This window comes from Pithys albifrons, chromosome 5 (assembly GCF_047495875.1).
Source record: "Pithys albifrons albifrons isolate INPA30051 chromosome 5, PitAlb_v1, whole genome shotgun sequence".
Classification (NCBI taxonomy): Eukaryota; Metazoa; Chordata; class Aves; order Passeriformes; family Thamnophilidae; genus Pithys; species Pithys albifrons.
In genome coordinates, this window is record NC_092462.1 from 65058852 (window position 1) to 65083275 (window position 24424).

Consider the following 24424-nt stretch of genomic DNA (forward strand, 5'->3'; position numbering starts at 1 on the left):
AGCTTTCTCTGCTCACTGTAGATATGTTGAGGTTACTCCTCTTAGCTCTATATTAGTATGTATTTAGAGACTCCTAACTTCCTCTTCAGTGTTGTTTTCCATGGGAAAAATCAACATTTATCCCTATAATTCTTCTTCACACATTGTATTTTCTAGACCTCTGATCGTGCTTCCCACTGGCTGTTCTAGTTTTTTCACACTTTGGTCAGTAATGAGCAAACTGGACAGGGTGGGTAAAGCTTGAGGAAATATCAAGTAAAACAAAGATTGTTTCATAAGCTTTGCATGCTTCAGTTTTGTTTCTAAATCTGAAATGCTTTTTGTAACAATATTATGCCACAGATTTGCATTCCATTCCTAATATCCTACAACTTTTCTGAGAGTGGCAGTCCTTTTAGAAGAATAGCATTTAAATCAGAATCATTTTGTTCACCTGATTTTTTCTCTTGTATATAGAAAGCTTTTGTGCATTATGATTGAATTTGCCTGTTTCCATCTGACCAATTTAGATAATGAATTTTATTTTTAATTTTGTTTAATAGCTATTTACTTGCTATTTTGTATTTCAGAATGTTCCTTGGAGAACTAGAAAAAGACAGTTTAAATCAAATTTTGCAGATACAACATAGGAAAAAGGAGCTTCTTGGGAAAGGCTGTTGCTCACAGGGAATTGATTTGGCATCTTCCAAATAGAGTAACACTTTAGTCACTGATCTGTCCACCATTCCTCTCCATCATAACTTTTTGCACAAGGATGTGCTAATGCATTAATGCTGGTCCTTAAACTAATAATCTACTACCTGTACCATCTTGATTATGATGAGCCAGTCCAGATCTTCCTGTAACTACCACACATCTTTGAAAGTCCTAAGTGCTAATGTAAGGAGTCCCATCTTCCAAGATCAAGCACTATCTTCTGCTTTACATGACACTGGTATGCAGCATTATCCCTGTCCCAAAGAAATTCCAGGAATCTGATACTCAGGCACAGTGCCTCTGTGCATTGCCATAGCTGACTTAGGCCACAGAGGTTTATGAAGAGATTATTTTTTGAGATTATTTCCAGTCATCTCTTGTTAAGTGATGCTAAGCACCTGGTGCTCAAAGCTTGCCAATGGTTATCTCCTTAGACTCAAGCCTTTCCAAATTTTGGGAAGTCTTTGTAAGGGAAGGACATAGTATGCTTTTTCAGCAGTATTAGGTACTGAAAACTTTGTATCTTTTGGGTGTAGTTTGTGAGAGATGAGCATGAAAAATAGCTGTAATATATGTGACTTAATGGATGTAATTTTACAAATATTATGTAGTAAAATTAGTGGTAAGATGTGCATTAAGTAATAATGGAGTAGCCTTAACTTTCTCAGAGCTTGTTTTGTATAACACCATAAAATGGCAAAGAATAGAAGTTGGATCTTTTTTCCCTAGGTTTTATAAATCATTGCATGGAGAATTTATTCCTAGATCAGTCTTTCTGGCTATGCTCTCAAGAGGAGGAAGAAAAAGGCATTGAAGTCTGTATAAATGAAAAATCATTAGATTTGATGTGCAGAAGTCTGCTACTACAGGAAGGTAAGTAAGACTGTACATGCTAAGTTTAAGTTTAGAGAAGCACCTTTCTTTAAAATCCCTAAGTCAAATATTAAGACCTATTAAAAAACATAACAAAGTTAAAGTTTATCCACTCCAAATGCACCAGAAAGAGAAAGGGAAGAAACAAGCACAGATTACGTTCAGTAGTATCATAAAGGGATTAGAGAAATTCATGTGCAACTGGTCCATAAATGGATACAAAAAGGATTAGGGGTGGACATGTTTCAACTTGCTTAATATTATTGCAGATTCTGGAGATGTACAGGGGAGGAATTATGGACAGTTGCTCATGTGCTGCTCCTAAATAGCATCACCTGCTTTCAGTCAGACAGAATGATGGGGTAAATGGATTCCTGATTACTGCAACAGGAATATGCAAAATGTTGCAACAGAAGGTTCTGCACATCATCTAAGGCCTCAGCTCTGTTTTCTCTTTTTAATGAAAAAAAACTAGACAGAAATGTATGAATATCGGACAATTGTAAAGAAAATTTATGAAAAACCTCAGAATTCTAATTTAATATTACTGATGTTCTTGAAGCAAGTGTTAAGTCTTGAATGACACTAAAACTTTACATAAAATGACATCTTCTCCATGTTTTTTTTAAGGATCATTTTTTGTTTTATGCCCTGACAATCTGATAAGAAAAATAATGGCTACAGACAGTGAAATAAAAACTTATTTTGAAACTGGGGATTTCACTGAAGATGGAACAGGTGGATCTGTGGATAGTGATGCATCTGTCTTGGTTAATGCTTCTCTGGAGCCATTGAACCCTTTCCATCAGTAGGTACCTTGCTCTACCTACCTATTTCCTATGCATTTGTCTCATATATGCACATTTGCTTAGACAGAGGTGTCTCTAAAGGGTAGCTAGCTGTGGAACATCCATCTTCATTAATACTGAGGAAAAAAAGCTCTAATTGCTTTTGTACCATGCAAATGATAGTAATCCAGATGCCCGCAGAGCTTGATTTAAAGACGTTTCACCATCTTATGAGTTGGAGATTGCTTTTCTTCCTGACTCCGGTATAAAATCCATTAACATTTTTATAGTAATGTAAAGTCAAAAGTTTCAATTTTCATGATGCTTGGAAGCATTTATAGTAACAGGTAGGATGCTTAGAAACATGGATGATAACAGGCTAGCAGTGTTTTTACTCAACACTGACAGGAGCTGCTCACCTTTATTATGCACTTTCTCAAGTTCATGCCCAAGATCATAACCAAATTTACATCAAAGGACTCCCTTCAGAAATCACCAGAAAATCATTAATTCCTGGTGCTCTTAGTATTTAAAACAGGAACTACCTGAGGCAGGGAGAAATAGCATCATCAGTTGGGTTTGTTTGCCTGAATTAACAGTACTTTTACTAATTTAATTTTACTACTGATATTAATCAAAATATAACTGTGTCTCAGGTGTTTGGACTGTGCTGAAACTGAAGACTAATTGTAGGAGGGGTGCATTGGTTTTCAAATGGATTTAAAATATTGTTATTGTGACAACATTTAGTGGTGTCCTACCCATTAACTTCAATTTCTTTTTCTCCTTTCAGATGGTTTCTTAAAGGGTATTCCAATCCTATTGATTTTTCATGTAAAACTGAATCTAAATCCATCAGAAGTGTTGGTAAGAAACTTCAAACATCAACATTAAAATAACCCCAAACATATTTTATGCTTTTGCTAGGACAGAATCTAAAGGGTTTGAGTTTTTTCATTTTATTAGGATGGCAAAACAGCTTTCAAAATTACACTGCAGTAAAATTAGTGAGAGCATAAATCTCTTCCTAATTTGAGTTAAACTCTAAAGGCTTATCCTTCCCCTTTTCCCTCCTAAATACTGTATTAAGTAGATGCACAAAGTAGTACAGTAATTGAGTTGAGGATGCCTCTGTGGCTTTGATGAAAATCTTTAAAATAAGAAAATGCACCAATGTAATTATTCTGGATGTTTCATATATGTATTGCTTTATCTCATACTGCCAGGGAAATAAAACTTACACAGATGGTCTGAGGTTAGAGAGCAAAAATGGCTTGTTGTTTACCATGTATCCCAAAATACTGTATTGACAGGTATATCACTGCATTTTTATCCAATAGGGATTGTTTTAGTTGGTTTAAATGTTTTACTCTGGCCCAAGTTCAGAGCCCTCTGTAAGAGGACAGTAAGGACTTAAAACATTTCTTTTTGGGTTTATTTGTTTGTCTTTTAACCATGATGGAATTTGCTAGAATTTTGAAAACACTTTAGACTTTGATTTCTAATGGATGGGAAATGAGGATTTTATTGCTATTTACAATTCTAATCCCTCAAACCAAACTAATGAGGTTTGGATGCTTTAAATAATGAGTTCCAGGAAAGTACCTTGCTAAATATATTCTTCTGCTGAGTTGCTATTTTATTAAGTGCATTTCTATTGTTAAGTTACTTTATCTGTGAATGTTATTTATCTCCCTGTTACAGCAACGGGATCCTGTCTAGCTGTGATGAATTATGCAAGTATTGTGTCAGAAGAACTAAGTTTTCAGGAGGGGGACAAAATTGAGATCCTTGGCTACTTCATTGAATGCATGGAATGGTTTCTTGGAAGACATCTTCTTACTGGCCAAATAGGTTTTGTAAAGACAAGTCATGTTAAACTGGACTTATCTAGAAAAAAGTAAGTAATATGTATTTCTTACAAAGAAAAAGGGACTCAGTCTCTTAAGCTTTAAAATGCTGAATGTTAAATCCAGGAGGGGGTTTGGGGTGTTATATTTTTGTTTTAATTAGAATTGTCATAGCATGTACCAGTGGAGAAAAAAAAAAGGCAAAGAAATGGGGATATGAAGTCTGCTTAAATTCTGCAAAATATTATCAGTCTCTAACTGAGCTTCTTACTGGGAAAAGGGTTTTATATTGTTCAATTTCTGTTCTTTGGATCACAAGATCCAAGAAGCTTTACCCTTGTGGAAGGTTCCATTTTTGCCGGTCTCTGAAGGGCTATGTTAAAGCATCTAAGTTCTGTTTTTGCTAGTACCCTCAGTTACAGGCCTTGGCTTGCTTCAGTGGGACATCTACAAATAGTTGCTAATAATGCAGGCTGAAACCTGTGTATATAGAGCATGCATTGGCACCATGTAAGTAGGCTGCCCCTACTGATATGCCTGAGCTGTTTGTATGCTGGAACAAAGAGTTTTAAAATGTTGCTTGCACATCCATTTGATACGTCACTCTAAACTCATATTAGAAAATCAATGCCATAATGTCCTTAAATATTTGTTCTTCCAATAAATACTCTCATAAAATGCTATACCATGGCACTGACATAAAACTTACCTGATATGACAGAAACTGTGGGTTGCAAGCATGGCTACAATCAGTTTATATGCATATTTGTCATTGTGACAAACTAATTTGGAGCACAGACAACCTACAATGTAAAGATTGTACTAGTTTCTCTAACAAGTTCCAGTTTGACTGATTAAGTGATCTTGTTGAGCCAACTCTGCTTTCAACACCTTTAAAGTTATCCCTTTCCTTGTTAGACCACAAGATCTGGATTTTCTTGAAGCAGAAGAGCTGTCTTTTTTTTCACAAGAAAAAAAATTGGAAGAAGTAATACATTTGTTAAAACAAACCTCCATCACAGATATTTGCACTGTATACAGAATAGGTAAGTAGGAGTTTTACTCATTTTTACTGGACAAGACACATGTGCAGTTCCTATATCACTGTTATGACTGGGGTTTTGTTTTGGTTTGGTTTTGGTTGGGTGTTTTGTTTTGGATTTTTTTTTAAATTTCAATAAGATTCCAGCCTTTACATCTACTTTGAAATATCTTGGTATTCAGTTAGTTCTTAGATGTGGCATGTAAAAATACCTTTTATAATCTTTGTTACTTTTCTGCTATTGCAAGACTTCTCTCAGCAGTGCATTTACAAATCTTCTTTTTGTCTTTTTATTTTTTGAGTGAATTTAAACAGCAAGCTTTTAAAAACTGTTATTGAGCTGAACATATCTCTAAGCTTTTACATGTCTGCATTATGAATTATAATTTCAAATAGCTGAATTATAAAAGGCAAAATATTCACCCAAATACTGCTGGCTTTTCATTCATCTTGGGAAGGTGGGATAATAATTATTGACAACTGATGCAAATATATGGCTCTTCATGCTTGATTTAACTTGCAAAGGTATAGGGAAATAGCAAAATCTAGTCACATAAACATAATTTCTGATACTGCTGTTATTTGTGTGCTCAAACTTTGTATAAAGTATTAGGGGTAACTGGGGTTTCACCTTTATAGACTTACTGTAAGGCAGTGTAATGAAACTGTCTTGCTGAACTGAACAGAGGCAGCAATTTCTTATTTCACCACAGGCTGTTGGTGATGCATATGCTTGTCAAATATCTAACAAAGTTTTATCTCCATTAGTGCCATCCCAAGAGACATGCCTCTAGGCTCCAGTTTGAAAGGAGCTGGTGTGTGTCTGACTTGGGTGTGTTAGTTTAATTCTACAAATCAGTCTGTGCATGTGAACAGTAACTAAGGCATGTCAGACCTGAGCTGCAAAATGCAACTAACATCAATGTGCAAAATGACTCCACAATAACACCAGTCATGAAAAGCCTGGAAACACTATCTCAGATCTCTATGGTATTAAAACAATGTCATGGTCTTAATGGACATATTGCTATTTTTGCCTGTTGCACATTTTTTACAATGTCTCATCTTCTACATAATTTTAGTACCTACTTCTTTTCACATTTTTCCCAGCTCATAGTACCATCTTTACCACTTTACACACCAACAGCACAATTGATTGACATAACTTATCAAGAACAGGCATTTCCTCCAATATTCACTTGAGGTTTTGTTGTATGATCTGAATAAATGGGGATTTGATTTCTTGCATCTATATCAAGTACTGAGAAATGTTTATTTAAGTGTACTTCCCTGATTAGATATTCAGAGCATTAAGTTACAACTACTGTAAACATCTGTGGCATTTATCCACCAAAGTCAGGAAAGTATTTAAGTAAAGGAGGTCCAGAAGTAAACAGTCAGGGAGAGTTCATTCTTAAAGGCTAGTAAAGTAGCTTTCCATTAGCTAAAAAGATATTGTTAGCCTCTGGTATTTTATATATCCTTCAGCACCACTACTATTGCATCTAGAGTATGAAAGACAGTGACTATAATCCTAGAATGCAGCATGACAATTGAAATGCCTTGAGAAATATCTGCTACACAAAAATAGTAATTCTTAAATGTTCTAGAGATGTGCTATATTAAAAATGTTAAGCCAGATCTATAGTAATAATGTCTACAGAATTAAAAGATGTATATTTTGAAATAAAAGATGAAGTGATTTTTTTCACCTGCACACTACTGACACTAATCTACACAAAAAACCCTAAATAATTTCCACTGCCTCCATTGCCCTGGGAATGACAATAATAATAATAAGGGCTCCTTGTTACCTCATTTACAAGTGGATTATGGAGAATGGTCATATCTTTGCTGCCCACTTGTATTTTGAGGCAGCAGACGTGCATTCCACAGGCAGGACAAGTTGGCTTGAACTGCAAGATGCAGGTGTCTCCCCACTTTACTGAGCAGAGGTAGCTGCATGATGATAACCATGAAGGAGGAGTGAATTGTGTCAGCAGGAGGGGAAGTCCCTGGTATCTGTTAGCTTTGGGTCAGACATAAAATTTCTTCTCTTTCAAATTTTCAGGACACTTCAAATTCTCCTGACATAAAGAATTATCAACTTTAAGAGAATCATATTTTAGAAGATTTGAAACAGAAAAAGAAGGATACCATAACTAACATGAGGTTTTTTCTTACTTACAGATGAATTAGAAGAACCAGAATGCCAGAAAGCTCATGAATGTGGTAATAATTCATATGCATACAATTTTAACATTAAATTAATGCAACTTCTGGTATCTTTGGGATATTTACTACCTTTTCTTCTTCTAATGTCTCTTCATGTTCTTATTTTCTTTTCTCATTTGCTTTGAGGTTTTCCTGTAGCCCCTTCTCACTAAGTTTTGGTATATGACATTGTGGGGCTTTACTGACATCAGATGTCTTTCTTGGAACTTGCTATCCAATTTAAAACTGTCTGACTTATTTTTACTGCTGTGACACACATATGCACCACCTCTCAACTCCTCCACATTGTTCATCAGGGGCAAAATACTGGTTTTGGGGCATGTGGCGAGTCCTGACTATGAATTCCAACAGATTTTTAATCTAGTAGAAAATTTCATCCCATAAATAGATTTTCCAAAGGAGATGTTTTGATGGGGACACAGAATTACTTCCCTTTTGCATTTTGTTGCTAAGATGTCATTATCATCACTTATATTTCTCTAAACACCAATTTTTATGGTTCTGCTGTACACTTTCAGAAATGAGATTCTAAGTTAATTGAGCTCTAATTCTGCAACTTGAACAAGCTCCCATTGATCTGCAGCTGTAAGCTTAAACTCTGACTATGACTGAAAATTACATCTTAATCTGTGCCCTTTTAACTGGGATGGATGAAAATGGGCAGACTAAGACTTGACGGCATATCTGTCTTTGTTATATATGTAAGATATTCAACAACGTTTTCACTAGGAGAATTTAGATCAATGACCACATCAGTCACCACAAATTTGAGAAAGATAATCTGTACCAGCAGACAGTCAGGGCTGGCATTTGATTGAAAGAAGAAAACCTATTACATGTTGCCCTGGTTGGCCACACCTGGACAGGAGAACAATTGCAGGCACCCCTACAGCACCCATGTGAGATTTCAATAACTCAAATAGCACAGTCTTATTCCCTGCCCCAGCTAACCTGCCTTAGCATGCTATCAGACATGACCTTACTCAACTTGCATGCTCAGATTCACATTTCCCTTAAAGTCCCATCAGTATCCATGCCCTGACTTTGGGCCCTTTATCCAGCCTGCAGTTCAGACCCTGGGTCTTCCTGGATTCTTGTCTTCTCCTGCTTACAACCAAGTCTGAATTGTAATTCATTGGCAGATCTCTCTTGCTCATATACACACAGAGAATATACACCGAGTGTCCTTTTTGAATGTGCACAGACACAAAGCAATATAAATTAATGCTGAACTTCAGTTGGATTAGTGTTGGATCGGCTTGTCTGGCTTGACAAATGTACTGACTACTAATCTGCTTACATGTGGCAAGTCCTGTTTATTCCTACTCCTCCTGTCTCCCACACTTGTTCCTCCCTGACCCTTCTTGGTATCTCTTTTTACACCTTTGGCTTGTTTCCTAGACATACTGTTAGTAAATCACATTACATTTATATAATGTTTCCTAAAAGCATTTTCTGCTGAAAAAATGTTTTAATTGGTCTTTCAAATGTCTTTATGTGCATGCATAGAGGAACTTGTGATCTGTAACTTATTTTTAAATTTCAGAAATTCCATGCTCACACTCTAGTACGGGATCCACTAGCAAGAATGGCAAGATAGAAGAATTGCTGAAGAACTTCAGAAATTTGGAGGCCACTCATGCAGAGGAGCCAACAACAGAAGGAAAGGAACCTGTTAGCTCTTCAAAGACTGAAATATTTCCTCTGCCTGAAGGACCTTGCTTCCACATATGCCAAGATGATGTTCAGGCATCTGACATCTCTGAGTCACTGCTACTCTTCTTAAATAGGAAAGAGTATGAGAGCAATTTCAAAAGCCTGTATGATTTCTCTTATTCATTTACCAATAGCTTATTTTATGGATTTTCAGAAGAAGAACAACTGGTTAGTTTTTTAAGGTTAGCAAGGGAAGCAGCAAAGAAAGCAGGTATGTGCTGGGCACTAGCAAGGTTATGCTTTCTCTTAGGCAGGCTCAGTGTTAAAAAACTGAAGTTTTCCCAAGCTCGAGTGTATTTTGAGGAAGCATTAAGAGCAGTAGCTGGAGAGTTTAATGATTTGTACTTCATGATTGCTCTTTATACAAATCTAACAGTTATCTACTTGACACAGAAGAACAAAGAAAAGTGTGCTCATGTTTTTGACAAGGCTGCATCTCTTCTCATGGGAATTCCCAACTACATTTGCAGTGCTGACCTGGAGTCAGATATACTGAAGTATGCTCTGAAGAGGACAATTCTGAGCCAGAACAAACATGCAGAGGCAAGGGCATGCTTTCTACTGGCAAAACATTACAGTGCACGCAAACAACACGAAGAGGCACTGCCGTTCTTGGAAAGGTTTCAACTGTTGCTCAATGACCTGGGTTTACAAAACAACTTGTCCAACAACTGTTATTTCAAACTAGCAGAGTCCTACAGTGAAAAGTGTTTGCCACACATTGTACTGAGTTGCATAAATGTTACCTCTCCCCAGATCTCCAGTACTTTAATGGATTCCCTGAAAAAGATTGATTTAGTCATCAAAAATGCTCCCAAACTCTATGGCCTGAGAAAACTCAGACAAATACTCCCATCCCAGATTGCACCTTACCTCATACAAGCACTTTCATCTGTGTTTACTGATGAGCAGCATGGACTGTGCAGCACTATCTATCTTAGCTTAGCAAAGCTGTACAGCCACCACAAACAGTATGGAAAAGCCATTGCTTACATGATGAAAGCACTGGACTCTGTTTCTGCTAAGCCACAGGAAACTATTCACTGTTTGGTTTCACTTTCTTGGTTATACATTCTTTATAAGCAATATGATGCAGCTTTAGCCATTTTAAATACCATCGTAGACTCTTCCTTGAGCAATTCTCAGCAACTAGGCATTGCTTATAATATGCTTGCTATTGCTTTGAAAAGGACAAACAACACAAAAGAAGCTGTTGAGAACTACTACAAAGCACTGCATCTTTCAGAGGAGACTGAGATGACCCATAACCAAGCTATAGTCCTGGCTAATTTGGGGGCACTCTGCCTGCATGTAGCAGCCAGCAAGCTTGCAGAACATTATTTTATCAGGGCAGTCAAACTATTCTCCAAGCTTCCAAGTATGGACTGTGGTCAAGACTTTATCCAAGTCCTCCTTCAGCTGGGATGTTACTATGTTGGTGGAACTCAAAGAGAAAAAGGAAGGTTTTACTATGAATGGGCTTTTTTAGTTGCAATGGAGACAAGTCATCTGGAGAGTAAGTAGATTTTTTTCTCTCATAAGCTATACAATATACCCTGTTTGGGAACATTTGTTCTATAGGTATGTTAGAACTGTATTTAGAAGACCCATTTTTTTTATTCTTGTTACCATGGTTAAGGCAGCTTATGCAGGTAAGGTGTCTGTGTTACTCCTTTATTTTGGAGGTGAAGGTTGAAGTAAATTCTAGCCTTTCTTAACTTTGGGGGTGAAGGAAATGGCAGTGGAATCTTGTTATTACTTATGTTTTTTGTTGGCTGTGCTGTGATTTGTGAAACAGTGAGAATTAATAATTTTAAACTAATTAAACTTTATTTTTAAAATAGAGATTCATGTTAGTATTTCCAATCTATTCTCCTAGGTCAGCTACAAGCGATAAAACTGCTGTGTCAGTTCTACAGTACAGTTGTTCCCAATGAGGCTCAGTGTGTCATCTACAATGAATATCAACTATCTTTAGCTAGAAAGATGTCCAACAAAGTTCTGGAGGGACAAATTTTGGAAACTATTAGTCAGCTCTACTTGTCTTTAGGAACAGAAAGGTAAGACATTCTAAATGACTTTCCTTCTGATTTTAACTTTTCTGTGACACTAAGGATCTCAGTTTGTGCAAAAGCTGAATATGACTGACTTCTTTCTCTCTGCTTTGCTAGTATACTTTATAAGAATTGGAGGGTCCAGTGCTAGTAGAGATTTCTCTTGTTTCTTTTTGAGTAACTATAATCTCTCAAGGGAGACAAGATGTTCAGCAGGAACCTACACCACTTCAAGAACAAATTTATTTTTAAAATTTATAGAAATACATTTTAAACATATCATTATGCAACTCTTGATGACTGCTGTATAAGGTGTCTTGCAATAATTTTTGCAAAACCTTTTTTGCTTAAAAGCAAACACAATTGATGTATTTTGAACAGGTCAGGCATTAAGTTGTCTCTACGTACATGTTTCTCTTTGAGAAAAGGTCTTTTCCAAAACTTATATAAATACAAGGCCTATAAGCAAAATTACATACTTTTAGTTTCCAGCAATTTCTATACTGCTCTTATTTTCAGAATACCATTTTTTTGGCTTTCCACTATTGAAAAAACAGACTGCACAAGTTAAATCATAGTAACTAACAAGTGATGGAGAAACTTACAAGTTTTTAAACAAATTTAAAGTGGTTTTTTAAGGCTGCTTTTTCTGATTTCCCCCCCCCCCCCCTCCCCCCCCCCCCCCCTCCTTACTGTACTCCAGGGAGTCACTTCAGATTTGGGTATTTTCAAGCATGCCTCAGTCAGGATAAAAAAAAGCTCTCATTTTGGAAAGAGAATAGATGCCTATTTTAGCTTTAAGTGGCAGCAGTCCAAGCATCTAACTTTCCTAGAAGGTCACCCAGTTTATTTTGCTTTGTTCATTGCTTTTTAATGATATAGTTGGTGACCAGTTTAGATGGTGACTGAAGATAAAGGGATTGGATAAGATTTCAAGATACCTGGAATTGGCAGAAGGATTTCACTAGCTGGAGAGGGTGCTACTTTGTGTCCTTGTAATACATGAAACATGTATCCTAGGAGCCTGGTTTCCAGATGTTGACTGTGCGACCTTAGCAGTCTACCAGATAATAATACATATTCAATATGATATTAGAGCATAGTATCACAGTATTCTTTGACTTAACAGCCCTGAATAACAAGGGTATTTGCCTGTGATAAAGCATGGAATGGAAGTAGCATTCAGTAATTGTGCTGAGTTGGACTATTTCAACTACCTTTCCTCGGGTTATCAGCTTGTTAGAGAGAAGACTGACATGACAGGCTTGTTCAGTGAATCTTTACTTTATCTCATGATTATAAAAAGAGGAACAGATCCCTTCAAATTCTGTAAGAATCAAAAAGTAGTAAAACCAATCTTTTCCCCTCAGATATCTTGTTGAGATAGAACTGAAATCTCCATAGTGTGAAGTACAAGGGAGGGTATTACTTTAAGATTACTTTTGGTTCCCTTTGGAGGTTTACCTGGCTGTTCAAAAAGTGCACTCTGTAAGGGTTCACTGTAACTATGCAAGTTCTGTTATATTTTAATTTGTTTGTGTCTTGTGAGTGGAAGGAAATGCATCAGGTCAAGGCGATGGGAGTCCAGCACAAGATAGAAAAATTTAGTGGGTTTGGAGTTTCTATGTCTGGTATAAAGCATTGCAAAGTCAATAAATCTGATAGGTCTTTCCTTACACTTAAAGAAAATTGTATTGTCCAATGAACTGATAATTTAGGTGCTTCTAGAACTGATTATGTTGTGTCCCATTTTCCTCTGCCCTACCACCTCCCTCCCCATTTCCCATTGGTTTTTTTATACCGTTGCTGATTAGTCTGAATTGTACTTAAGTTGGCCTAGGTCATTAAAAGGAAAATTAGAGGAACGATTTCTTTCTGAACTTTTTAGGAAAAATTCATAAATGAGTTAAAGGTGAGGAAAGAATTTTTTTCACCTCTCACTAGTTTGGTGTAGATTAGATGTGCCGTTCCCCTATCTCACAGGAAACATGGAACAATAAAAGGGAGAGGAAAAAACCTGAGTTCTCTAGTTACTAGTATAATATAGCTGAGAAATTATAATTGTGCACTAAATAGGGGAAACATATTTTTTATATTAACATAAAAACTTTCTCACTTCAAAGAAAACAATTTTCAATTCTGAAGAAACTTCCTAATGATTAGAAGTTTTCCCTGTTTCAGAGCCTACAGGTCAGCTCTGGAATATACCAAAAGAAGCCTTGGAATATTTATAGATCTCCAGAAAAAAGAGAAAGAGGCATATGCTTGGCTACGAGCAGGAAAGATATATTACGTTCTGAGGCAGAACGAGCTTGTGGATCTTTATATTCAGGTATGTTAACACAGGCATGCACATGTTGTCAGCATGGTGCAGGTGGCATGGCAAGAGTAAGTAATTCAACATACTGATAGCAGAGATTTTGCTGATTGATGTTCTGAATGTGCAGTGACACCATTTATGTAATGCTCAACAGCTGAAAGTCTCAGCATGTTCCATTGGTGCTTCTTTTTAATCTGTTGCTTGACTCTGGAAAAATTCTGGGCAGTGACCTCTCTTTAATTCCTTCTCTGCCATAAAAATACTTTTCTCCCACTGGAAAGGAGAGTGCAGGATATATACAGGGCTTGATATAGCAAGATTTGAGTCTTCACTGGTGTATGAGTGCTAACAAAAAATGACCTCTAAATAAAATAACCAGATACCTATTAAGATTTCTAGAAAAAAATCTACAAAACATGAAGACATAGGGAACAAGTTCATATTTAAAATGTACTGAGACACAATATGTGGGGCCATTGTAGTGAGTTTTTCTCTCAATTAGGTTACGTTTTTGAATACTTATGAGGAAAACTGAATACATGTTTACAAAAGAAGGAACTGTTCTATAAGCCTGTTATTTCTTTGTTCTACAAATTGATTTTAGCTGATAGCCCCCAAGTCAGTCACCTGGTAGTAAAGCCAAATTGGCACGTGGGATCATTTTTTCTATCTGCTTTTTCTCCAAGAAGAGGATTGTGTCACAACCATGCATGTGTATTTCATACTGTGCATGTATGAAACATGGTATTTAGAGCAGAGTGTCAGTGCCAGTCCATGAGGAAAGTCTCAAAGCAGGAATCTGCCCACTAAAAATTTGGTGACTATGACTTATGCCAGTAATTTGTACAAGTCATCACATCTTAACTTGCCTGTAAAACACAGCCCTCACAATGTGATGCAATAGGCTCCTCAGGTGCCTGAAGCCAAAACAGGTGGAAAAGAATCACTGCCTATGTGCTTAAGTAAATAGAAGGACATGTATTAATTGAATGCAATTTGAAAATTAAAGATAAAGCCAAAGCAAGATTGTTAATCTTGCTTCATGTAAAAAGCCCCTTTTTCATTACTATTTATCATACCAATAACTGAGTATCCTAGTATTCTTGCTTTGGGGAAGATGCCTGCTGCCTTTGATTAAATCCATTTTGTTACCAAGGCATGGATTTATCAAGAACAACAGGACAGCGGATCTGCATTTACGTACAGAATTCACTTCACAGGCTTTTAAATCTGCAGTTAAAAATATCTCACTTAAAAATGGAATTTATTTCTATGATATTTTTGATCTATTTCATATTTAGTATGTGGCAGCTATCAAATAAACTTACTGATTTTAAAGCACCATGTACTGACAAAGGTAGCAGGATATTATTGTCAGAAAATGGGGAACTAGTTTTATGTTTCTTCAGCAGCAGCTGCTGCTGGCTTGCTCAAAAACAGGTTACCAAAAAGGAGTGTGTTGTCATCAAATATAGCCTTTCCTATCATTATAACAAGAGGACCTAAAGTGATTGTTTTAATTGCTAACAATTAATTTTTTACCATGAAGTAACCCAGATTTATTTTCTTTTTTCCTTCCCCATTCTTTGTTGTTTTTCCAGGTTGCTCAGGATGCTGCTCTTTGCACAGGAGATCCAAATTTAGGAATGGAATTGTTTGAAGCTGCTGGAGACATATTTTTCAATGGTACTTGGGGAAAGGAGAAAGCAGTGACTTTCTACAGGGTTTGTGCAGTTTTTCTACTGCATCAAATAGTTATTGACCTTCTGCCATAGGAGGTATTCTACCAATGCAGAACCAAAAGCTGATCCTCTCAGCCACGTTTCAGCAAATCTGTTGCAGCTGAGTCCTTTGTCATGGTCTTAGTAGATATCTCCTGTTTCAACTTTCCTTCTGGCTGCAAGATATAAGAAAACAGCAAAATGAAATGAGAACTTACTTAATTTGACATAAATGAGACCTGTCAGTGCATGCACATCTTGGGGTTCATCCATACATAAGGTGCTGTCATGTGTTTCAGGACAGGGCTCTTCCACTTGCTGTACAGACTGGCAACAAAACCACTGAACTCAGATTATGCAATAAACTGGTAGAGTTGCTGATGAATCTGAAGGCTTATGAGGAAAGTCTGGAACATGCAAGAGCAGCTCTCATGCTTAGTGTAAATTTAGGTAAGATCAATTTCTGTTATTCTGTTTGCTCATTACCATGCTGGTGAACCAATAGAGGATGAAGTAATCAAAAATGATAGGGCTAGATTCAAAATTAGTGTTCTTCAAGTCTGGGAGCTGTGCAGCTGATTAAGAACCCTCTCACCATTCTCTACAGGCACAGACAGGTCATGTTGATCAGTCTGAAAACTATCTTTTTGTCATAAGTATGTACTGGGCAAGGGAGTCTTTCTTCACATTAACTTTCTCTCTTTCATTACTTTCTTAATTTATTTGTATTCTGTGTAGTTATGCAGAGTATATATGTACATGGGAGATTAATATAGCTATTTCTTTAAAATCCTGGACACTGTCAAATCCTACAGCAGGAAATTCAGAAGTTTTGAGGGATTTGTATTAAAGGACGGGTTATGACCATGTACTCTTAAGAAAAAATAATATTATTCAATATATAAATTTTTTAAAAATAGCATAGATATATTCTGATTTGGGGCAATTTGACTACTTTATCTCTTTGGGTTTATCCTGATTCTTATCTCATTAGGAAATCAGCTAAATGAACGAATAGCTTACCATCGTCTGGCTGCCATCCATCACCATTTGGGTCACTGTGAACTAGCAGAACACTTTTATTTAAAGGCCTTGTCCCTCTGTTCCTCTCCTCTGGAGTTTGAGGAGGAAACACTGTATTACGTCAAGGTGTACTTGATCTTAGGAGATATCATATTATATGACCTTAAGGTGAGAAATCCTAATAACTGCTGCAGAAAATTATGTTGAGTAATGTTTCATAGAATCAGGTTTTGCCATGTTCTGGTTTTGTGTGTTTGGAATGTAAATAATAAAGTGGGAAATCTTACTGAAGTTCAAAATCTCTCTATATTTTTTGATACTTACAAACCTGAGCTTGGCAGCTGTCTTACACTTATTGTACTATAGAGATACTATCTTTGTTTCTTATTTCAGGATCCCTTTGATGCAGCAGGTTATTACCATTTGGCACTCGCTGCTGCCATGGATCTGGGCAATAAAAAAGCTCAATTGAAGATTTACACCAGACTTGCAGTAATCTACCACAACTTCCTTGTGGATAGGGAAATGTCTCTCTTCTTCTACCAAAAGGCAAGAACCTTTGCAACAGAGCTGAATGTTAGGAGAATAAATCTGTCTCCTGATCTGTGTTACAAGAGTCCGTAAGCATCTTTGGAAAATGCAGTCTAACTGCTACAGAAGTACCTAGAGAAGTACTGCACTGGCTTTATATGAGGATGCAGACTGCAGTCAGTGTTTCTTTATGCATGTGGTGTAAGCCAGAGCTCAGCATCCCAGTCAGATTACCAGTTTATATGACAATGGAATGTAGTTCACTGTCTCTAAGATATACAGTCTTGTACTTGTTTAAGGATCAGTCTGTGAAATAAAACTAAACCAATATTTTTTAAAAAAACTACATTTTTCTTTGCTCTGTTTGACTTGCTGGATACTGGAAAAACTACTGTGTAAATGCAATGAAAAATATTTAATAAAGTGTTATAGAGAAAAAAAAACAACAAAAAACCAATGTGGATTGTGGCTTTCTTCCATGACCCAGCTCTATTACTTTTTTCACATCAAGTAAATACATTTGCACAAGCGTGTTAGGTGAGGTTGAAAGTTGGTTTGGTCTGGCTCCTGAGATATCACCCCTCATTTTCTGTCCAATTCATCTACTGCAGTACTAGTTAACCTTTATCTTCCAGTTCCAGAAAACACTTATGTACATGTTGTAGTAATTAACTGGTTTCCAGAACTGAAGGCTCTAGTAATACAAGTGGTGGTTTTGGGGACTTCAGTGGTCATGTGTAGGACCCCTCTACCTATGTTTAAAGAAAATCTTTTTTTTTAACTGACCCTTTTCAGAACTGTCAGTATTGACTGCAATGACTGATTAAAGCATTTCCTACTGTGTTACATATAGCTAAATTTTATTAAGAAAAATGTATGATTTCACTTCAATTGCAAAAAATTCTACATAGTAACTTTGATAGTTCTAAATCTTTGTGCCTCAAGCCATTTTCATGCTAAAGTTATGATAGAAATGGCATACTAGATCAGGCTGCATATTTTGAGAAGGAATGAAAATGTCTTAAAATATGATGATGTTACAAATAAATATTCAGATATGTTTTGAGATGATGCTTTTTTCGAAGACCTTCCTACAGAAAACTTCTGGTTTATTTTACACTTGAGACATTATGAAGAATGGAAGCATGGAAGTGTGTTTTGGAAGTTGCACAGTCTCAGAATCCAGATATGAGCTGTTGGGTATGTGTTATATTTGTTTATACTGTCAAAACTGGGGAATGGTACAAAACACCTTTTTTCTGATCCATGTAATCTCATGGCTTTGGTTTATTGCCTAAGAATCTTTTATTTCCTAAAATCTGTCATTCAGAGCATGCTCTGAATTCTTTCCATATATACATTCAGGTATCTGGGTTTTTTCATCCTTTTTACCTTATGAATTTTGTCAGTTTTTTTAGTTCTTCCCTACAGGGAGTGAAGTTATATTTGTGTATTATACCTGTTTGCATTTGTACATGTGTGTATATATCATATATATGTGTATATATATAAAATTGAGATAGACTGACACAAGATACTCTCCAGTGAAGTGCATCTTTTTCCTTGGTCTTCCCAAAGTCTATATAACAGATAATTGCCACTACCATGATAACTATGATCTGTTAATTACCCTGAAGAGATTTAATAACCTAGGTAGACAAGATAAGTCTCTACAGTCCTGCTCTTAGCTCAAGGTCTAGAAAGTAAAGTGACCCTTTAGCACAGTACCTTTGAGCGTATTGTACTTTGCTATTTCTACAAGGCTTTTTGCACAGTAAACATTTTGCTACTGTTTGGGTACCTTGAAGACTCAGATTCATACTGGTGTCATATTTTTCCACTAAGCATGAGAAATTAATTATCCCATATCGTGTTCATTTTCTTGACCTGAAAACTCAACAGAAGTATTGTGTGATCTCTGCAGAGCTGTGAAAATTGTGGATGTTGTTCTCTCTTTATTAACTTGCATTTCAGTTCTTGACAGTCTTTTACATTTCGTTTGGTTTTCAGACTAGATAAATTTATAACCTCTTGCTGATTCTGATTGCTGTAATCACAGGCAGTCTTTTTGTATTCTGGGAAGAGAAACTGTACTTCCTTTTCTGGATTTCAATTTTGCTAGCAAGACTTTCCTTGCATGGCTACTTCATCTTGTTGCATTGATTTCACATTCTTGCTTTCATATCAGTTTAGTCCTATGTTATTAATTCACCCTTTAATGTTAAATTGTGCTCGAGCAGTGCATAGTACAGGGAATTTCTTGCTGTTTCCTGGAAGCCAGTTGAACAGCATATGAAAATATATTCAGCTTTTGAAAAGAACTTTAATTATTTCCTTGTTCTGATGGTAAAGTGCATCATGGGCAGAGGATTTAAAAGAACTGCATCCCTATTATATATATATATATCCCTATTTTATATAAATATAACTGCATCCCTATTATATATATAAATGGCAATGATTTTTATTTTTAAAAACTGCTTCAAAACCTGTTACATCTTTAAATACATCTTTTTGTCCAGGAAGCAAATAATTTTATGGTTCTGTGATAACAAAAGCAACCAATGCATTTGGATAGCAAAGCTGGAATTTACAAGTTCTGGGAGGAACTGAATCTGGGCTAAAGGATTTTACTTTTCAGTCCTGTTAATCCAATCAGGAGAGACACCTGTTATATGACCCTACTCTCTTCAGCATCAGAGAATCTTCAGGTTTCTCCAATGTAGAATTTTATAGGTGGGTGAAATGAATCTGACCTGGTCAACTTCCTGGTGCAAGCCTTTATAAATGAAAGTCTGATTATTTAAGATATTATAAAATTCTGTTTTCACATAGCTTTTATGTAAATGATCAATTTAGTCTAGATAACTGGTAGAATATTCTAGTTTCATGAATCAAAAAGGCTGAAAAGCATGGTGTCTAGATGCCTCCTAGATGGGGTATAAAAAGCATACCCCTCAGAGTCTGTTTGTTAGAAAAGACAGTGAGGGCTGGGATGTTTGAATGATAATTGAAAAACAGACATAGAAAACACATGAACATTGAGAGGGGTTCTGCCCAGAATGAGTTATCTAACTGATCAGTAGGAAAAGTTTGATACCCTTAATGAGCCAAAAAGCCCTGCTGAGCTCTTCAGGCACTGACACACTGTAGGCATTTTTGCTTGATTTGAAATAACAAGGTTCTGCTTCTAGGAAGACATGAACTGGTGCCTGTGAGCAGCTCCATGTCTAGAACTTTTTCAGATATTACAGCCAGATACTTGTGGTGCTTTCTCATCCATGAACGACATATGTTGCCAAGTGTCACTCCTTCATTTTAAAAATGGGATTAAGAACAAGGAAGTTGTAGTGATGCTATCATAGCATGGAATACTTAATTACTGGAAAAGAGTTTCTGCCTATAGAAGCTCACATTTTTAAGGAAGAAAATACAAAGTATTGTGCTCAGTAGTCTAAGAGTCCATCTCTCCTGGTTTGATAAAAAGACAAGCCAAACTCACCATGCTCTATGTATGTGTGCAAGGGGGTGCAGCTCTGTCCTTTCATGGCTAAGCAGGTCACTTTGGAATAATGGAGGGCTGGGCTCCATCACCCACACTCTGAAAGCCTTGCACTCTGTACCTCTGCATAAAATAATTCCTGGAGTGGAAACTGGTGCACAGCATTCCTGGTTGCTTGGTGTCCATTAGTCTCTTTATGAGAGCAAGAACTTTACTGCTTTTTCGTGTCCCCATGTTTGTAATTTTGGCCTCCTTAAATAAATTAAGCTTGCTTCATGTTGACTTTTTCAGGACCCTAATCCATTCAGTCTGAACACTTCATTCTTTGCAGGCCCAAGCGATAGCGTTACTCAGGCGAGAGTGTCTCCAGCCACGCGGTGGCACTCTCTAGCCTTGCATCAGTGCCCTGCAGCCCGCAAGGTTAAGAAAGGAATTCAGAAACCTGAAAAAGGAGCACACTTTCTCCATTCCCCTTCCTGTCCAGCTAAAATATCTTGAAAAAACCAAACCAAACAAACAAACAAAAAAACACAACAAAAAACTTAAACAAAAACACAACCCGCTAAAAACAAAAAAGAAAAAACCAACCAAACAAAACGAAAACCCCTTAAAAACTGATGAGCTAAAACAGCCAGGTCTTCAAACCTGGGGCAAGAAAAACATAGATCTTCCACTAGACAGCATCTGTCACGAAGGAAATATGCTTCAAGAAAGCAAGAGAACACTTGCAGAAAATAAAAACATTGAAGATAACAATTCTAAGCTACTCTGAAATGCTTTAACTGATTTGTCCACAGACATCCTGGAGAAAGGTGGCTGTTCTGAAGCAGTATGCAGATGTAGTTTTCTAACAGGAAAACTGTTGTGCAAGTACAAAACACTGTGGTAGAGAAAAAACCTACTGAAGGAGATTGGATGCAGGCACATGCTGAAAACTGTTGGTATTATTTTAAACGGTCAACTATTTAGCACCTACTTGTTTTGTCAAAAGCAATGTCCCATGAATTGCTCTATATAAGCCCAGACCTACAGTATTCTAGGCAGTGACATTCAAAAGAGTTAACCTAAGAACAAAGAACTTTTTCTGAAAATGTACCAGAGTTAGTAGTTGTTTTCTCACCAGAAGTTGCCTGTCCGGTGCTACCCTGCTGAAGTGTTCGGGAGATGTTCCTCTAAATGTTTTGCTCATAATCTTTTGCTGCCTTCATTTGGCCATTTCAGATAATGAAGGTAAGAAAAATGTTTCATTTCCCAGAATATCTATCTCAATCTTGAACTTGAATGAGTGGGTGGTAGGTTACATTGCCTTTGCTCTGCACTGATGATAATAGATGATACTAAATAGATTGTATTTTTTTATGAATAGACAAGCTAAACACAATTACTCTGATTTATGATTTTATAAAACTTGTGTAACATTTAGATGCTGAATTACTCTAGAGAGTTATGTGTTGGGAAACTCTTGAAAATTGTCAGCAGGTGTTTTTCCTGATGTAGCAGATGTAAAAAATCTGTTCAAAGTAGCCTTTCTTTGCCAAGTCAACAGAAGGGAATTTCACCATTTTACGGAAAATATTTAATTTTTTGGAACTTGGAATGAGCATGATAAATGGAGCATTTTTGCTTTTCTAAAAATAGCACTGATTCTTTCTGAATCTTCCCTTAAGTATATCTGACACTAGGGGCTGGTGTTAGATACTTGTGTTCTATCAGTCTGGTTATACTTCAGGGGAGACAGAAACTCCTTAGGAACCAACCCATTCCCAAGATGGGGAAAGATGTACAAGGAATCATGGACTGTTATCTGCCTGCTCATATTTTGTTTAAGGTGAAGATACATTTCAGTGTGCCTGCCTTTGCTAATCTATGCCATACCTGCATGTTTGAGATGCAGCACACCTGTTCTTTCTCTCTCTTGAAATCATTTAACCCAGTACCAGTGTAACTGGGTGCTTTTTGTAGTATCAGAAACCAAGAGTATAAGGGTATCAGGAGATACAAGTGAGCACTTAAAAAGTGACTGAAAGTGAACTTGAGCCTTAATTTTGCCTTCTTTTCAGGGATTCTCATACATTTTGGACTTTGGTCATGAATATTTGGGGGTGGCTGTGTGTGTGCTTTCAGAACTGGGGACTGGTCTAGTCATGTACAAAACTCCCATTTTATTTTCTGTATTTCTCTAGAATTTCTCTATAGCAAATTCTTATCCTTTTAATAACACACAAAAATTTCAAGATACACTGTTCTTCAGTGAAAATGCAAGAAACCATCTGTATTTTCTTGAAATTTACTTTTAGTCTACATTTCTTTTACAAAGGTATCTTCAGCATTGATTAACTTATTGTTTAATGAGGCAATTTTATTCTCAACTCAAAAAATCACAGAATTGTTAGGTTTGGAAAGGATCTGGAGATCATCTAATCCAACTTCCCTGCCAAGGCAGGGCCACGTAGGGCAGGTTACACAGGAATGGGTCCTGGTGCATTTGGAATGTCTCCAGAGAGGGAGACCATGACCTCCCTTGGCAACCTGTTCAGTGCTCTGCCAGCCTCAACATAAAGAAGTTCTTCCTCATGTTGAGGTGAAACTTCTTGTGTTTTAGTTTATGGCCATTGCTCCTCATCCTGTCGCTGGGCACCACTACTCCTTGAATTTTTAATTCTTGGCATAAATCTGTATTTACTTCTTTGCAGTGCATATCACTTTATCAATTTTCTTTAAATGTTGAATCTTTGCCTCATGTTGATCAAGAGTTACATGGTATAAAGACTTGGTTTAAAAATCATGCATTCTTGTACTGATGACTTGAACTCAAGAAAACGCTTGTAAATTGCTTGCTAAGTAATTTGAAAAGTGTTTTTCTTTTATGCTCTGCTGTAGGTCTGTCAATTATACACTGTATAAAAGGGTTTTTTCTGTTCTTCCTGCATACCAGAGAGAACATCAATCTTAAATGCAAATGTACAGCTGAGTAAATAAATTCTTCACCATGAAATAAAGATAATTAGATGACTATAATATTATTCCTTCTTTATAATCCAAGATAGTGCATTTTTTAAAAACATTGATAAGTACAGGTTTCTTAAAAGCTTGAAAGACTTATAGCTACAGAAGTGTCAAGAAAATTGAGGTGTGTATCAGCAAGTATCTTAGGCTAAAAACCTGTCCTTTACTAACAAATTTTAGTTCATGTCTTTGTTTCTGACATAATTTTTTGTCTTTCACAGTGCTTTTTTTTCTGTGTACCAGTTGATCAACGTGCATCTGTGACTTTCTGGGTCATCAAAAAGATGACAATACTTTCTTAGTAAATCAGAGAAAAGTTGTCCGTTTTGCATGTTTTCTCAATTATGTTTGCTCTATTGCTTTCCTTTTTTAGACATCATTTTTACTTTGGTTTAGGTCTGCCAGACTTTCCATTGCCCTTGCTGGATCTTGGGTGTCTGCCACATACCAGTTACTGCTGGAAAAAAATCAATCCTATTTCTAAGAATGAGTCTAGAGAAAAGTGTACTAATTGGACAATGTTTATTTTACACCAAGTGAAATCTGCTTACCTGTTCACTATTAAGCCTTAGTGACTGGGAACACTGATTTACTAGCAAGGTGAGGTTGCTTTAAAAATGTACTTTCTCCTATCAAAAATTATTCCTGTCACAAGGTTTTAAAAAATTTTAACTTTTCTAGGAAAGCTGTTTTGAAGCACACTACCAACATTCTATGCCTAATGAGTCAGCTTCATCCACTTGCATCTTGCAGGGTGAGCAGGCTCTGCCATGTGGACGCTTCGTGCTGTGTCGAGGGTGAAGCAAATAAACCTACAAGACTTTGAACAGAAAGTAAGAAAGTAGCCTTGAGACATATGAAAAAGGCTTATCCTTTGCCCAAAACAAGGAAGAATGCCATGAGAGCTACTTTGAAGATGCTGTTACAACATTTACAGTCTCCCATACTCACAACAATCATAAGTAGAACCTTCAGAATTCCCTGTTGCTTTTTGTTAAACAGTCTGAAACATGTACTTTTTAATTGGCAAGAGTTAAAACTTAAAGCAGTGCATTCTATCATTTTAG

The 24424-nt window shown here is 36.5% G+C and overlaps 1 protein-coding gene and 1 long non-coding RNA gene across 5 annotated transcripts in view; one reads left to right on the forward strand and one right to left on the reverse strand.

Moving 5' to 3' along the window:
• Positions 1-17430, forward strand: part of SH3TC1 (SH3 domain and tetratricopeptide repeats 1) — a 31117-nt gene extending 13687 nt beyond the window's left edge. Inside the window, exons 6-18 of one of the 3 annotated variants that reach the window (XM_071556873.1) lie at positions 1426-1569; positions 2200-2377; positions 3151-3224; positions 4062-4257; positions 5126-5253; positions 7440-7481; positions 9031-10716; positions 11080-11260; positions 13436-13586; positions 15176-15298; positions 15595-15745; positions 16290-16486; positions 16712-17430. In XM_071556873.1, coding sequence (XP_071412974.1) covers positions 1426-1569; positions 2200-2377; positions 3151-3224; positions 4062-4257; positions 5126-5253; positions 7440-7481; positions 9031-10716; positions 11080-11260; positions 13436-13586; positions 15176-15298; positions 15595-15745; positions 16290-16486; positions 16712-16942 — 3482 coding nt within the window. In that variant the 3' untranslated portion in view covers positions 16943-17430. Of the gene's footprint in view, positions 1-1425; positions 1570-2199; positions 2378-3150; positions 3225-4061; positions 4258-5125; positions 5254-7439; positions 7482-9030; positions 10717-11079; positions 11261-13435; positions 13587-15175; positions 15299-15594; positions 15746-16289; positions 16487-16711 lie in introns of those variants that run through there. The other 2 variants (XM_071556874.1, XM_071556875.1) reach the window with 2 other exon arrangements.
• The window catches only part of LOC139672563 (uncharacterized), a 34016-nt gene continuing 23596 nt past the window's right edge, over positions 14005-24424 (reverse strand). For both annotated transcript variants that reach the window (XR_011697949.1, XR_011697951.1), the window contains exon 3: positions 14005-15471. This is a non-coding gene — a long non-coding RNA (uncharacterized lncRNA). The remainder of the gene's footprint in view (positions 15472-24424) is intronic.